The sequence below is a fragment of the Pholis gunnellus genome (genome assembly GCF_910591455.1).
Source record: "Pholis gunnellus genome assembly, chromosome: 15".
NCBI classification, from domain to species: Eukaryota; Metazoa; Chordata; class Actinopteri; order Perciformes; family Pholidae; genus Pholis; species Pholis gunnellus.
This window is the reverse complement of record NC_136542.1, coordinates 12,700,075-12,713,724: the sequence shown is the minus strand read 5'-3', so window position 1 is coordinate 12,713,724 and position 13,650 is coordinate 12,700,075. Positions and strand designations below refer to the sequence as shown.

The 13,650-nt window shown below is 41.0% G+C and overlaps 4 protein-coding genes across 6 annotated transcripts in view; 2 read left to right on the top strand and 2 right to left on the bottom strand.

Moving 5' to 3' along the window:
- The window catches only part of eml5 (EMAP like 5), a gene marked incomplete at both ends in the record, with an annotated part of 32,500 nt that extends 28,325 nt beyond the window's left edge, over positions 1-4,175 (top strand). For both annotated transcript variants that reach the window (XM_079175122.1, XM_079175121.1), the window contains 13 exons: positions 32-130; positions 555-575; positions 1,003-1,176; positions 1,284-1,492; positions 1,692-1,849; positions 2,130-2,244; positions 2,341-2,529; positions 2,703-2,875; positions 3,174-3,336; positions 3,443-3,546; positions 3,642-3,795; positions 3,946-4,046; positions 4,139-4,175. In XM_079175122.1, coding sequence (XP_079031248.1) covers positions 32-130; positions 555-575; positions 1,003-1,176; positions 1,284-1,492; positions 1,692-1,849; positions 2,130-2,244; positions 2,341-2,529; positions 2,703-2,875; positions 3,174-3,336; positions 3,443-3,546; positions 3,642-3,795; positions 3,946-4,046; positions 4,139-4,175 — 1,697 coding nt within the window. The remainder of the gene's footprint in view (positions 1-31; positions 131-554; positions 576-1,002; positions 1,177-1,283; positions 1,493-1,691; positions 1,850-2,129; positions 2,245-2,340; positions 2,530-2,702; positions 2,876-3,173; positions 3,337-3,442; positions 3,547-3,641; positions 3,796-3,945; positions 4,047-4,138) is intronic.
- A 1,462-nt stretch (positions 4,176-5,637) lies between these two features.
- isca2 (iron-sulfur cluster assembly 2) lies at positions 5,638-7,115 on the bottom strand. Its single transcript, XM_079175415.1, has 4 exons — positions 7,048-7,115; positions 6,640-6,817; positions 6,296-6,411; positions 5,638-6,182 (listed from the first exon to the last, which is right to left on the bottom strand). The coding sequence occupies exons 1-4, from the start codon at positions 7,107-7,109 to the stop codon at positions 6,008-6,010; spliced, it is 531 nt and encodes a 176-aa protein (XP_079031541.1). The 5' UTR covers positions 7,110-7,115; the 3' UTR covers positions 5,638-6,007.
- A 396-nt stretch (positions 7,116-7,511) lies between these two features.
- Positions 7,512-9,964, top strand: LOC306707030 (NPC intracellular cholesterol transporter 2-like). The gene is made up of 5 exons (XM_079174307.1): positions 7,512-7,644; positions 7,887-7,977; positions 8,850-8,957; positions 9,064-9,236; positions 9,422-9,964. Exons 1-5 carry the CDS (start codon positions 7,546-7,548, stop codon positions 9,503-9,505), a joined length of 555 nt encoding a protein of 184 aa, XP_079030433.1. The 5' UTR covers positions 7,512-7,545; the 3' UTR covers positions 9,506-9,964.
- A 315-nt stretch (positions 9,965-10,279) lies between these two features.
- On the bottom strand, positions 10,280-13,641 carry gskip (gsk3b interacting protein). 2 transcript variants are annotated; one of them, XM_079174429.1, is made up of 3 exons: positions 13,370-13,641; positions 11,271-11,517; positions 10,280-11,182 (listed from the first exon to the last, which is right to left on the bottom strand). In XM_079174429.1, exons 2-3 carry the CDS (start codon positions 11,511-11,513, stop codon positions 11,024-11,026), a joined length of 402 nt encoding a protein of 133 aa, XP_079030555.1. In that variant the 5' UTR covers positions 11,514-11,517; positions 13,370-13,641; the 3' UTR covers positions 10,280-11,023. The 2 variants fall into 2 exon arrangements, with proteins under 2 accessions (XP_079030555.1, XP_079030556.1); XM_079174430.1 differs by having other exon boundaries at positions 13,393-13,641.
- Between the last annotated feature and the right edge of the window lie 9 nt (positions 13,642-13,650).

Sequence of the window (13,650 nt, the reverse complement as noted above, 5' to 3'; positions counted from 1 at the left end):
TGTGTGTGTGTGTGTGTGTGTTTTCTTACAGCCTGCCAAAGTTTCTACGCAGAACACAGTGACGACATTTTGTGCCTGACAATCAATCAACATCCCAAATTTCCCAACGTGGTGGCAACTGGCCAAGTAGGTATGTTTGTGAGAAGTTGACCTCCTGTGTCACCGGCCGCCTCGTTTCTCTCCCTTGTATCCTGTGTTGTGCTTTGTGCAGGGGGGGGGGGGGGGGGGGGGGGGGGCATTCTACATGGAGGACAGCCATCCCCCTCCTACAAGCTTATCTGTGCTATAGAGACACATTTATGCATAAATGAATGGTTGTGAGATTGTCACGCATGCAACAGAAATTGGCAGATATTGAGTTACATGGATTTTTAATGGCATAACATGTTATACATATAACTTTTAGATTTGTAATTTGTTCTGTAAATTACCTAAATATTTGAAAATAAGTTGTTGTCAATAGCAGAAAAGCACAATTGCTCAGAAAGTCACAAAAAATAAACAGATCATTTATCGGCTCTGTCAATTAATCAGAATTTGTATCTTCTTTTCAGGTGATAGTGGTGACATGTCAGGTAAGGACATTTCAAAATGAGTCGTCATGTCAATTAGGAAATTTGGTTAAAAACTATTGAAAAGAAATCGGTATTGTTTCAACTCATTATATTCTATATACAGGATACGTTACCGCCACCTAGTGGCCACTTGATTTGTGGTCTTTGCCTCATGCAAACTTTATTTTTAGATGCTTGGAAGCATTTTTGCTTTGTTGTAGATTCTCTAAAAAAGTAAGAAATATTATGTAGTATATATAAAAAGCATATGTCTAAACTCTAGCTGATACCTTTCTAGTTTTAGGGTTTTGTTCAATTAGAATGTAGAATTTGTAGAAACACAATAATTAATTATTTTGGTAAAGGATTTACACGTGACATAAATTGGACGCAAAAAATAAAGAAGTGCATTGATAGTAGTTCATTTTTTTCCTTCTCTGTCCCTCAGCCACGTCTCCATCTATACACGTGTGGGACGCCATGACCAAGCAGACGCTGTCGGTGCTACGTTGTTTCCACTCCGGTGGGGTTTGCTCCGTCAGCTTTAGTGCCACAGGAAAACTCCTGCTGTCTGTGGGCCTGGACCCCGAACACACCGTCACCATCTGGAAATGGCAGGAAGGTAAAACTAAATAATCTCCCCTTAAACTTTGACCTCATTCTGGGGATTAGAACGTCCAACCACAAATCAGAGATAATGCTTTCATTGCACTCTGTTTTGTTTTTTAGGTGCCAAAATTGCCAGCCGGGTAGGTCACACCCAGAGGATCTTTGTGGCTGAATTTCGTCCAGACTCTGACACACACTTTGTGTCTGTGGGGATCAAGCATGTGCGTTTCTGGACGTTAGCTGGTCGAGCTTTGCTCAGCAAAAAAGGTGTGCTGAGTTCCATAGAGGATGCCCGGATGCAGACCATGCTGTCTGTAGCATTTGGAGCTGTAAGTGTCTTTCAACCAATATACAAATCTTTAAAATGTTTTTACTACATACTGCATTTCACCTCATAATTTGACTCTACTAATATTTAAAGCCCATCTGATCCCAAACTGTCTACTTAAATGTGCTGTGAATTGTTTTTGCATTGCTCGCTCTGCTCTCTTAGGCCACTAGATTAGTGCAGATTTGTTTTCTTTTCAGAATACCTTGACATTTACAGGTACCATAAGTGGGGATGTGTGTGTGTGGAAGGAACACATTCTAGTGAGAATTGTGGCCAAAGCTCATACGGGCCCTGTGTTCACCATGTACACCACACTGAGAGACGGCCTCATTGTCACCGGAGGCAAGGAAAGACCGTGAGTGCTGCTCTGTTACATTAATACACCATACTACATATCAGTGAGCTCACACTGTGTAGCAGGGCTGGATGGCCTTGATACCAGATGATGGAAAACATCCCTTTGCTTTTAATACTAGTTTTTTATTTATTTTATTGATATTTGCAACAATGTATTTCCCCATATGAATGTAATACCAATATACGACTAAATACATATGAGGGGGAAATGCATACATATTTAAAGCTGTGAATTTAATCAGCTGAGGGATGAAATACACGTATGTCTTCCTCCACAGCTCAAAAGAGGGAGGTGCTCTGAAGCTCTGGGACCAGGAGCTGAAACGCTGCAGAGCGTTTCGATTAGAAACCGGACAGGTCATAGACTGTGTTCGCTCTGTGTGCAGAGGAAAGGTAGGTCACACATAATATCGTACTCCATAAAAGGATCCAGCGAATTGCAAACTTCAGCATGTGTATTTTGACTCATTTTACTGATTTCTGTGTCAGGGTAAAATCCTCGTGGGGACCAGGAATGCAGAGATCATTGAAGTAGGAGAGAAGAATGCAGCGTGCAACATCTTGGTGAACGGACACATGGACGGACCGATCTGGGGCTTGGGCACCCATCCCTCCCGAGACGTATTCCTGTCTGCGGCAGAGGATGGCACTGTTCGTCTGTGGGACATCCCGGAGAAGGTCAGCCATGTTTCCTCAATCCCCTCAGAACCATCTCAATTCTTCCCAATACTTTTGTACTTCTATCATATAAGATGTTGCTTTTATCAAGGGGAATTAAGATGGTTGTTCCTCATTCACAAAATTACACTAATAACAATGTGATGATGTTGCATGGCCTTGTGGGGAAACAGAAGATGCTGAATAAGGTGAACCTGGGCCACCCGGCGCGCACCATCAGCTACAGTCCTGAAGGAGACATGGTGGCCATCGGCATGAAGAACGGAGAGTTCATCATCCTGCTGGTGGCCTCGCTCAAAATCTGGGGCAAGAAAAGAGACCGGCGCTCTCCTATTCAGGATATTAGGTAATGATAGAAGAGTTCGGCACTTTGCACAAGGTACAGTTGAGTTCAAGGTGAAGGCAATCCAGAAAATCTCTAAAATCTAAGACCAAAGAGGAAGGAAATATTAAAAAGCCTTTATTATGGTGGCTAAATCATTTAAAGAGGCAACATGTTTGGACCACCAGAGGTCTTCCTCAGGGAATGTCACACTAACAAATTTTCTTTGGGGACTGAAATGGGTCAAACCTACTCCACACACACACAAAGTAAATCTGACAGAACGGACAGACTTTTGAAACGCTGCATGTCTCTCTAACAGGTTCAGTCCAAATTCTCGCTACCTGGCCGTAGGCTCTACTGAGAGCGCAGTTGACTTCTACGACCTGACACTCGGACCGCAGCTGAACCGCATCAACTGCTGCAGGGACATCCCCAGCTTCGTGATGCAGATGGACTTTTCGGCTGACAGCGCTTACGTCCAGGTATGGACTGTGAGAGGGTTCATCAACTCTGCAGTGGGAGGGCATGTTTGTCTCGCATGCTAGCTGGCTGGCTGTATGATCCCTAACCTGTTATGTCTTAAACCAGATATCCACCGGTGCTTATAAACGGCTCGTGTACGAGGTGCCATCTGGGAAGCAGGTCACAGAGCAGTCCCAGATCGACAGGATCACCTGGGCCACCTGGACAAGGTGAGAGTCCCCGTGTTAAGACCGACACATTCATGTTGGAAAGATAATAGCCAAATATATAATTGCTCTCTCTCTCTCTCTCTGTGTGTATCCAGTGTCCTTGGGGACGAGGTCATAGGCATCTGGTCCCGCAACACTGACAAAGCAGACGTCACTTGTGCCTGTGTGTCCCACTCAGGCCTTAACATCGTCACAGGCGATGACTTTGGAATGGTGAAGCTCTTTGACTTTCCATGTCCAGAGAAGTTTGTAAGTATTGCATAATAGTATTATTCCTGTTTGGGATTTCTTATGACACTAATATTTACCCTATGCCATCTGTCAGATGATAACATTGTCTCATGTTTACTGTACTCTGAAAGATGCCACCTGGATGATATGTATGTGATCTGTTTTCAGGGCAAACACAAACGCTTTCTGGGCCATTCTGCTCACTTGACTAATGTACGCTTCACAAATGGAGACCGCTTCGTCGTTAGTGCCGGTGGAGATGACAGGAGGTATGACTGAGGCTCCAAATAACAACGTGGCTTACAAATGACATCACAATCAAATATTAAGCGATGCATCCTTTCCTTTATGTCCTTTCTAGCCTCTTTGTGTGGAGGTGTGTCCATGCCCCTCATTGAGCATCACACCCGGACCAACCCTGCCTCAGAAAGTCTCCCAGCATGGCTCTCCAGAGAGAAAATTATGCTAAAAGGATGCATTGAAGCGAGGAGGAGGAGGAGGAGGAGGAGGAGGAGGACAGACGTGGCAGCTTGTAAATGAGTGGTGATCTGACTTACTGCCTCAAAACTATAGGTGCATGCATATGTGAAAGGCTCATTTTCATCACAGCATCAGTCCTGATTGTGAACACAGGCGGAGGGCATACAGCCCTGCTCTCACGACATCACATCATCCTTAAAAAAAGAGAGACATCTCTCAAATAATAAAAATAATAATACTTTTTTTTTTTTAAAGAATGAGTGTATCTGTGTACATGTTGAAAATGGACGTTTTTGCCACTTGATAGGCCTATGAAATTGTGTTACTGACAATGCCATTTTTTGAAAACATGTAGCAAACTGAATTAGCCTTAATCTGAGTGTTTAATTTATAAGGGTTTGGATTCTTTTTGTATTAGTTGGTTTTACTTTTTGGATCATGTGGTCATTTGTTTGTTCTATTTTTACTGGTGATTCCAAATCCTGTGGCCTTCCTTCTGAATGTAACATCCACTGTTATGTTCTGGATGTCAGCATGCCAAAGCATACTATGCACTGTACACCTGACCTGGTCACTGTGTTACCCTGATGGTTCATTTATGGTTTGTTTATGTGGTTGTGTTGTTGACTGGTTGACCTCAAACCTCCCTCGACAGTGTTCCCCTCATGACAAGTTAAACGTGCTCATACTTGTTTGAGGATGTGTTTGTGGTAAGTGGGTGTGCATGGCTTACTGGAAGACAATCTGTCTGAACCAAATTCCTCAGAAAAAAGAAAAAAAAGAACAGCTGTAAATTGATGTTTCAATACACGGTTGCAATTCTTTCTCACTTCTCAGTGTGCTGCTATGACGTATTATTGTCGCATTTTCATGAATATGAACGGTGTGACTTTTTTCAACAGTAGGTTAATGTTTTGTGTTATCGGATATATTGCTTAAATGGAATGTTTTATCAGAGAAAATATGAAAAGTGCAAAAATATTTTGCTCCTTGTGTTAAGACTAACTATACAAAAAAATTGTTGCTGCATAATTTGATTTACATTATACCAGTGTACATATCATTTGTATATATTCTTTTTGTATATTTTTTGTGAGATGTTTCTTAAATTCCACTTTAATAAAAAAGGCAACCATGACTTTGAGTGATATGTTTTCACTGACAGTGGTGTAATGAATCCAGACCAATTAATAATGCTGACGAAGTAACACTTTCAATGAAACGATCAGTGCGACTAACCTTTCATCAACTATCAATGAATAGAGACATTTCCTGGGTTCCCTTTCATTCCTCTAATGTAATAATGAAAGTGTAATAAACTATATAACACACAATCTGCATATAATAAAAATTTAACAGACTGAAGATATAAATATTTGAAATTCACTCAATTTTATTTTAGATGGCACAAATACAATATAGCTTAGCTCTCTGCAATTATAGATTTAGTCTATTTACATATTTTACACCCAGGGCAAATCTAAGCACTGCAGACTCAAACGCCTCAATTGAGCTTTAGTTGTGAATTGAATACATGATGATTACAGCTGAATGTTGTGAACTCAGCTATCAATGAGCAACGACTGTCACTATCTGCAAAACAGCACAATGATCAATAGATACCCCATCATTTCACTCAGTTTAATTGTTTCACACCTACAACACCAGAAGTTAAAACGTGTCTATGATATTTAATTGTGTTTTGTACACAAACTGGTAAAGCAGGGTATCAAGTAACATTGACGCAGGGTCATAGTTTGACAGAGAAGGAGCTTCCACAGGAGCAGCCATTATCGGCTTGAGGATTCTTGAGCACAAGGAAGGTGGAGCGGATCAGCTCCTGGGTGAAGTCCAGAGTGGCTCCTTTCACAAACTCCAGGCTGTCCTGGTCCACAATGATGCCCACTCCTCCCTGCTCAAACACCCTGATAGCAGAGCAGCGTGGACGCAGGAGGGAACAGAGATTATAAGACACAATGAGGACACAATGAGACCGGTGAGAAACAACAACTTCAAAAATGTGTTTGTGGCAGTTTACCTGTCGTCTTCATTCTTGTTATTGTCAACAGTAAACTTGTACTGGAACCCGGAGCAGCCTCCTCCCTCCACATGTATTCTCAGATAATCGCCCTTCTCCATGATTTCCCCTAGTCTCTGTGTTAAAGGGGGGACAGGATCATAATGAATGAGGTGCAGAGCATGAAATAACAATCCAACACATTGATTGACACGGTGGCTACATGGCAATGCATGTTAGCATGGTCCATAATCACTTATCAGATACCTATGTTGACAAATAACACTTCACTCAGATGGGGGATTAATTAAATATTTGGATTATCAGACATGACAGTATGATGCTTAATGGTGGACATGTCACACCTTCACACATGACTCAGTGAGCTGTACTGTGTCTTCAGATGGTTCTGACCCCGGTGGCATCTGCTGGGTTGAGGCACTGCTGAAGCGGTGAAGCGCCGTTGTGTAAAGGGGCAGGTGATTTTGAGGAAGCCGGTGTAACTGTTGGCTCACATTGTGGTTGGACAAAAGAGTTGATGCCCTGCAAAATAAAAAAAGACGTTATGTTAAGATCAGATTGCACGACAGCAGCAGGACTAGTAGCCCCGCTAGCCCTGGGGCTAGCTAGTTACTTAACGGTAGCGCTAACGGCTAGCTAGCTAACAACAATAATAACAATAATTCAACACACAGCTATTTTTCTCCCCGCAGATAGACTGTTTACAGATCATGATAGTTACTGGTGTCTACGATAATACAAATAAGCGTTACCTAGCAAGGTTCAATACTGTTGACTTTGACGCAGTTATCATAGCTGCTCTCACGAATGACATCTTCCATAACAAATGTAGGTAGGTTACGTCCCCCAGCCTACGACGAGGGGCAGATTGCAACTTTATTGGCTGAAAGGATTGTCTGGCAAATAGATACGCCCAGATTCGTACAATACGGTCGTTTGATTCGTCAGTTTAACTGCCAATCAAAAGAAGAAGAAAACATGTTTGTGTCTGGCTTTGGAGCTTTTCGATACCATGGCTTGCCTCGCAGGCACAGATCTCCCTGAATTGATGCCCATTATCCACCAATCAGATGTTTATATTTAGGTTTAGGTAAAAGATGACTGGGTTCGTTTTTACAGTTTATGGTTTGTGTACCGCTTGAGATTTTGATCTGCCAATTATATCGCATGAGGCGGAGTCTTAACGGGGAGAGGTTTCCTGGCAGACCTATTTACGGGCATAAAACCTTCATATAAATGAATAGCATTGTATGCTAAATAGGCGTTACTTCGATCTCGTGATACACGGAAATAAAAGGTGCTCGGCGGTTGTCGTCCTCACTTCGGAAACTGAAAAAAGCGCTTCAAAGGTACAGTGTCTTCATTCATTGCTTCTTATACGTCCTTGTGCTATGCTTATTAGAAGGCTATTATGATTGTGTAGTTATTCTTGGTGCCAGGTAGTGGAAGAGTACGTGTTCTTTGTTAAACTCTATAATCACTGCTACACTCGGAACATTTGAGGAAACAAACACAAAGTCACTGGCGTCTGGTGAGGTTTACTTTTCTATTACGTAATGACCATTTCTTCGATTCATGTTTGTTTTTTTAGGAAATAAACATGGATGTCCCGACTCGCTTTGTCGTTTTGTTGTGCTTAATGGGACTCACCTGTGCGGAGCCAGTGAAATTCATTGACTGCGGTAAGTTTCACTTCACTCATTTCAATGACAAACGTTAGATTTACTAGTCTTCTGACTTTTAATTACTGTTACGCAATCCTAAAAGGGAGTGAAGAAATCCGTTGCTGTCCTGTTATAATTCTAAAATGTTTAAGTTTACCAGAATACAGAGGTGACTTATTTTTAAATGCTTGTTTTGTCCATCCTTTAGTCATTAAGGTTTAATTATCAGAATTTTTTATTAATGTTCCATCAATAGTTCCATTGTTTCTTTGACTGACAGTTTCATGTCTGGGCACATCTGTCCTGTGGACAAGTGCACATGAACAACTCTCATGTGCTCATTTTGTTTTGTTTATATTCGGTGATTAATTAGGAGTTTCCTGAGTGATCAGAGCTGTCACTCCATCTAGAAGTGATTTTGTATAGCACTTCTAAAAAGAGAGGACTCACAAAGTAAAAGAAAGACGCAGCAGAGTCCAAGAAAGAAACGTTTAATCTCTTGAGTGGACTTCCAAAAACGATGCCAGATGCTACGTTTCCCATGATGCAACAATGTCTGTCATGAGACTCTGATCACATCAGGGTTATCTTTTCACACTTTGGACATCTTCCTCCTGAGCCACAGCAGAGATCTAGCTGAGTGGCCAAACACCAAAAATGAATAAGCTGACAAGCTTCACTTTAGATTATATTAATCAGCAGACAATTTTGTTTAGTTATAATTCTGTTTGTAAGTTCCTGATTTTTATTTTTATTTTTTTGGCAGCTTGTGCAAAAGTATATTGAGACTGAGCTCCTGGATATTGGTAGTTGATTTCCCCTTTTGTATGCTTAGGTCTACTTATTGTTTTTTTTTAAGACATTTTTATTTTCCCCTTGTTTCTCTTTAGGCTCCTCTTCTGGTAAAGTGTCCATAGTGGACATTAGCCCTTGTGACGTTCAGCCGTGTCCACTACACAGAGGACAGTCCTACAGTGTCAATGTGACATTCGACAGTGGTAAGGGGGCTTTCTTTAAAATACTTCACCCGACAGTCAGAACATAAATGAATAGGATTTATTTTTTTTTTACTTTTTGATCTCAGTCATGCGTTGTCTGTTGTAGCTGTGGAGAGCCAGTCAAGCAAAGCGGTGGTTCATGGCATCATTGCTGGAGTTCCCGTCCCCTTCCCCATTCCCATTGAAGATGGCTGCAAGTCTGGAATCCAGTGTCCCATCCAGAAGCAGCAGAAGTATCACTATCTGAACTCTCTTCCTGTGAAGTCTGTGTACCCTACAGTAAGTACTACTCGTTACATCGGCAACAAACCTTTTCAAACGGGTGTTCTTTCAATGTCGCCAAATTTCTAAGTAAAAATGTCCTTTCGTTCTACCGATTACATCTGTCACTTCTTCAAAACTTGTGTGTGTGTTTTTATATATATCTATATATCTCTTCACTGATCCCTCTTCTGTATTTCTAGATAAAGCTGGTCGTGGAGTGGGAACTGAAAGATGACAACCAAAAAGACCTCTTCTGCATTCGGTTCCCAGTTCACATTGTGTGAGCTAAGCTAGCTAAAGTACCTCTCACAATATATATTTTTAAAAAAGGGATTCAGCTATGAGTAGAAATCAGCAGAATGATTGATTCTAGTTATGATCTAATTTTATTCATCCGTCAAATTGATTTTTAAGATGTATGTTTTTTCACTGGTTTGCAAGACTTTGCTGCACTCACACATTTTGACTCCTGCTGAAACAAATAAACGGGTGATTTTTGCAGTGACCTTCCTAACAGTCGATTTTAAGGGAAGTGGATGTGATGCAATACAGTTAATGTTTGTGAATGATCCTGAACCACTTCCACTGCAGTGCAATTGTCTTGTCTTACTGGCTGCTGTGTAGTCAGAAAAGGTACCTTCTGTATTTTTCTTTACTATAACTTTTGTATTGTTTCTTACTGACCTTGTACTAATAGATATATGTAATTGGATAGTGTAAATGAAATAAAGAAATCTAATGTGTACCAAAGTTGCATAGTGTGACTGATATGGACTAACATTTGAGTTGAGAATTTATTTAGTCAAATTTGTTCTAAAAGGACCATTACGGCAATTGTCAACTTATCGAATGTACTTGTGAGACACTTCATCCAAAAATGTAGGCGAACTTTAACTAAATTTCCCCAAAATCAGCACTTGATGACGCAGTAGTGAAGAAACCTTTTGTTTTAAAACTCAGCTGCTCAGCCTTGGTTTGTCTTCTGTGAGACATTTGTAGATAGTAAAAATGAAGACGAATTTAATTCCCAGAATTTATTGTTCTGAGCAAAGGCCAGCAGCAAGGAATGACTTTCTAAAAATGGATTTCTTAACACTGAAGGACATATGAAACAAATGCTGTGCATTATCACATTTGAGAAACTACAACATATATATATAACTTATACAGTGATCACCATTACAGCAAAACTTGAAATGCAAGCTTGTTTCAATGCAGTATGGAGAAAAATACCATTCAAACTAAATTAACTTGATAATTGAGATAGTATAAACCTTTCAAAAGGTTTCTGACCTAGTTATCCATGTGAACTGTCAGCCCCACAAAATAGCATTAATCGGTCATTAAGGCAGTATATAGCTTTGGTTCTTTCACTTTCACCTGCTCAATAAGAACTAGTTAGTATGTTTGAGCAGATGTCAGGTCAGTTTTAGTGCAACCAACTGGATCTATCAATCATAACCTGCTTCTTTCTCAGACCATTCTGATGAGTGTGCAGGATTCTCAAACAGTGTGCACCGTTACACAATTGTATTGTGCAAGTTGGACAATCTTTCCACAGTAAAGTCAACACAATGTTTCAACAGACCCCATACAGCCAATACCACCAAGCAACATGACGTCATTCAATGATATGGAAGAGTCAGAACAAAGCAGAGTTGATAGACCAGGGTAAGCCTTACTGTAGTGGTAGCTAGGCAGGTTGATGTCACATAAGCTATAATATTTCACCAGACTTGGTTCATATATCCAAATACACCCACATCATCAACCTCTGTTCCACTTCTTCAACTTGGTCCTTTTTAATGTCCGCTTTGCTTCAGCCTCTCGAGCCGCTGGAGCAAAGCGTTCCCAAAGGCTTCTCTGTAGCCGGGACTCAGCTTGTCGAGAAGGGAGTAAACAGTCTCGTGATACTGGGTGTCTAAATCCTCGTCCACTTGATTGAAGGCATAGCCCACCACCTGTTTGGAGAAGTGATTCATTGTAAAACATGCATACAGTGAGGAATAAAACAAGAAATCACTGTGCTTCACGCTCCGTGCGTCTTACCCTTAATCCCGACTCTGTGAGCTCCAGACAATACTGGTTTCCCTCCCGTGTTTCCACGTTTATGTAGGCCACATCTGACGCGCTGCTGAGACTTTGTGACACGTGCATTTCGGCAACGGCAAAAAGGACGTCATTTACCACCGCCTCTGCCTCCAAACTCATGTCCTTGACGCGGCCGAGCACAGCACAGTCCTCGTCAAAGGAAGAGCCGACGGATTCCTCGGGCTGGCAGTTTATCTCCATCCCCCTGTTACAGAACAACAACATTATTGGCGGACTCAGCTGAAGCTCAGATGTTACTGTATGCTGTTAAAACTTGCTGACTGGCACAATGATAGAAAGAGTTCTCCATGTCCACAATCACTGAGGGCACTTGAGAAACCCTGCAGTTTACTGGGACTGTGTCAGAACAAGCAGCTCTTTACTGCCATGAAACAAACTACATTCATTGGACTACCTGTCAATAGTTATCTATCATGAGATGGTAGTTAAAATAAAATACACCAGTATAATATGGTCATAAAACAGCTTTAAGCAGCATTGCAAAAAAAGGGTTATGATTCACGTGTTTCCTAAAGGCTCATTATTTAAATAAAAAAAGCAGAACTGAAACAAGCAAGCATCTGACTGTTCTGTGATCTTTTTTTTTATTAGAAGTGCAAGGTGGACTATTTTTAACACTTAAGATCCTCTATGTGTGGCCTAGTTGGGCGAGCAAAGGTTACACCAACTGAAATTAGGAACTCAACTACCAAGTTGGACCCACTAAAATGTCATTAACTTCCTAAACTAAATGTAGTTGCACCAGTGAGATAACATTACACAAGTGCAAGATAAAATGGGTATTCCCAAAATAGATAGTGTGTGAAACACTTCATCCTTCCAAACAGGTTTAGTTGGTCCCTGCATGGTATAGCCATGATTTATCAGAGCACCGGATATTCAAAAAGTCCAATGTGTTAACTAAGAGGAAGACTAATGTTGTCTCCGGTGCTTCCAAATGATGAGTTGGCTCTGTTTTTTTTTAAATTTCATCCTGCAAATGCTTCACTCATTGAAGATCACTCTGAATGTAAAAGGCTGCTAAATGCACCGGTGCATTTTTGTTAAACAAGTTGCATACATTTGTTGCCCCATTTATGTCAAGGAGCATTGGGTTGTGCATTCCTGTATGAGCCCCTTTTCCTGCATGACAGCTGTAACCTGTGTCATCGTTCATTCGTTTGGATGGATGCCTTTATGGGCACTGAGACCTTGTAACCACTGAATGTTAGACACGCAGCAACCTTTACGTAACCTCTCCCTGCTACCTTTTTGATATATGTCTGATGTGGGTTATGTTAAACCAACACACAGTGCTAGTAAGGTCACTTAGAATTAGACAGAGATATAAATAGACGTCTGTTATTTCTCACATATTCTAGACTGAACCCATGATGCTGTTATCGAGCTAGTCAAAGAAGCAACATATTGAACGATATAGTTGAAGACCTATTTGGCACATATGCCTCCATTCAGAAGTGGAGGATGTATTAGATCCTTCACTTCAGTTAAAGCAGCAATATAACGAAGACATAATAATTGATTGCAAGCACTGCATTAAGTTTAAACTATTATTAATGCAGTTTAATGCAGAAAAATGCCGTTAACGTTATATTATTGTATTACTGGAATATTATTACAGTTGCATTAATGACCGCGTTGCATTATATCGTTGTAGTTGGTCGAGGTGGAGCTGATTTTAAATATTTTATAAATGTACAATGAAGAACAGCGACATCTTGAGGACTTTGAGGAGCATGGTTGTGTAGCTGGATGAGGATAAATATATCTGGTATATACTGTTCATGCAGACAGCTGCTATTCAATGTGTGAGTTTCATGCAAATTAAAATGCAAATTAGGCGAATTCATAACACGTTAGTTAGGAAGACTAATCTACTGTAGCTGAACTCTGAGAAAACTAACGGTAGCAAAGCAGCTGACCGCTCTGTGGGCTATACACGTATTTAAATCCCTTTAGCTCTATTTAACCAGTTTGCATTTTAAATACGGTAATCACACGACTGATCTGAATACGTTATAAAAGTCATTTCTCACCAAAGTGCGTTCGTTTTTCTCACCTCCTCGTTGGATTTGTTCTTCCGGGCTCGTGGAACCGTCCGGGGCTCGAGCTCTTTAGAGAGGGTTCCGTCAAATGAGCGTCACCTCACGTTAGATCCGTGACTAACCGTTGAGCTGCAAATGCGTGGATAACCGGAGACTGAGGTAACATTAACGCACGCTCTGTTTCTAGTTCAACCGCTCAGCGTTCTAAAATAACGACCTAAAATAAATGTTGACCCAACTGCCCGTCCAGAGGTCCACACAGAGCCGCCATG

Excerpts from the sequence above, each read along its gene's own strand:
- gskip (XM_079174429.1), bottom strand. The coding sequence starts at position 11,513 with ATGGAGATAAACTGCCAGCCCGAGGAATCCGTCGGCTCTTCCTTTGAC. Across the intron at positions 11,183-11,270 it reads TCACAGAGTCGGGATTAAGG|GTGGTGGGCTATGCCTTCAA; the intron begins GTAAGACGCACG and ends TTCTCCAAACAG.
- isca2 (XM_079175415.1), bottom strand. The coding sequence starts at position 7,109 with ATGTCATTCGTGAGAGCAGCTATGATAACTGCGTCAAAGTCAACAGTA. Across the intron at positions 6,412-6,639 it reads TCACTGAGTCATGTGTGAAG|AGACTAGGGGAAATCATGGA; the intron begins GTGTGACATGTC and ends CCTTTAACACAG. Across the intron at positions 6,183-6,295 it reads AACAAGAATGAAGACGACAG|GGTGTTTGAGCAGGGAGGAG; the intron begins GTAAACTGCCAC and ends CTCTGCTATCAG.
- LOC306707030 (XM_079174307.1), top strand. The coding sequence starts at position 7,546 with ATGCTAAATAGGCGTTACTTCGATCTCGTGATACACGGAAATAAAAGG. Across the intron at positions 7,645-7,886 it reads CTGAAAAAAGCGCTTCAAAG|GAAATAAACATGGATGTCCC; the intron begins GTACAGTGTCTT and ends TTGTTTTTTTAG. Across the intron at positions 8,958-9,063 it reads CAATGTGACATTCGACAGTG|CTGTGGAGAGCCAGTCAAGC; the intron begins GTAAGGGGGCTT and ends TGTCTGTTGTAG.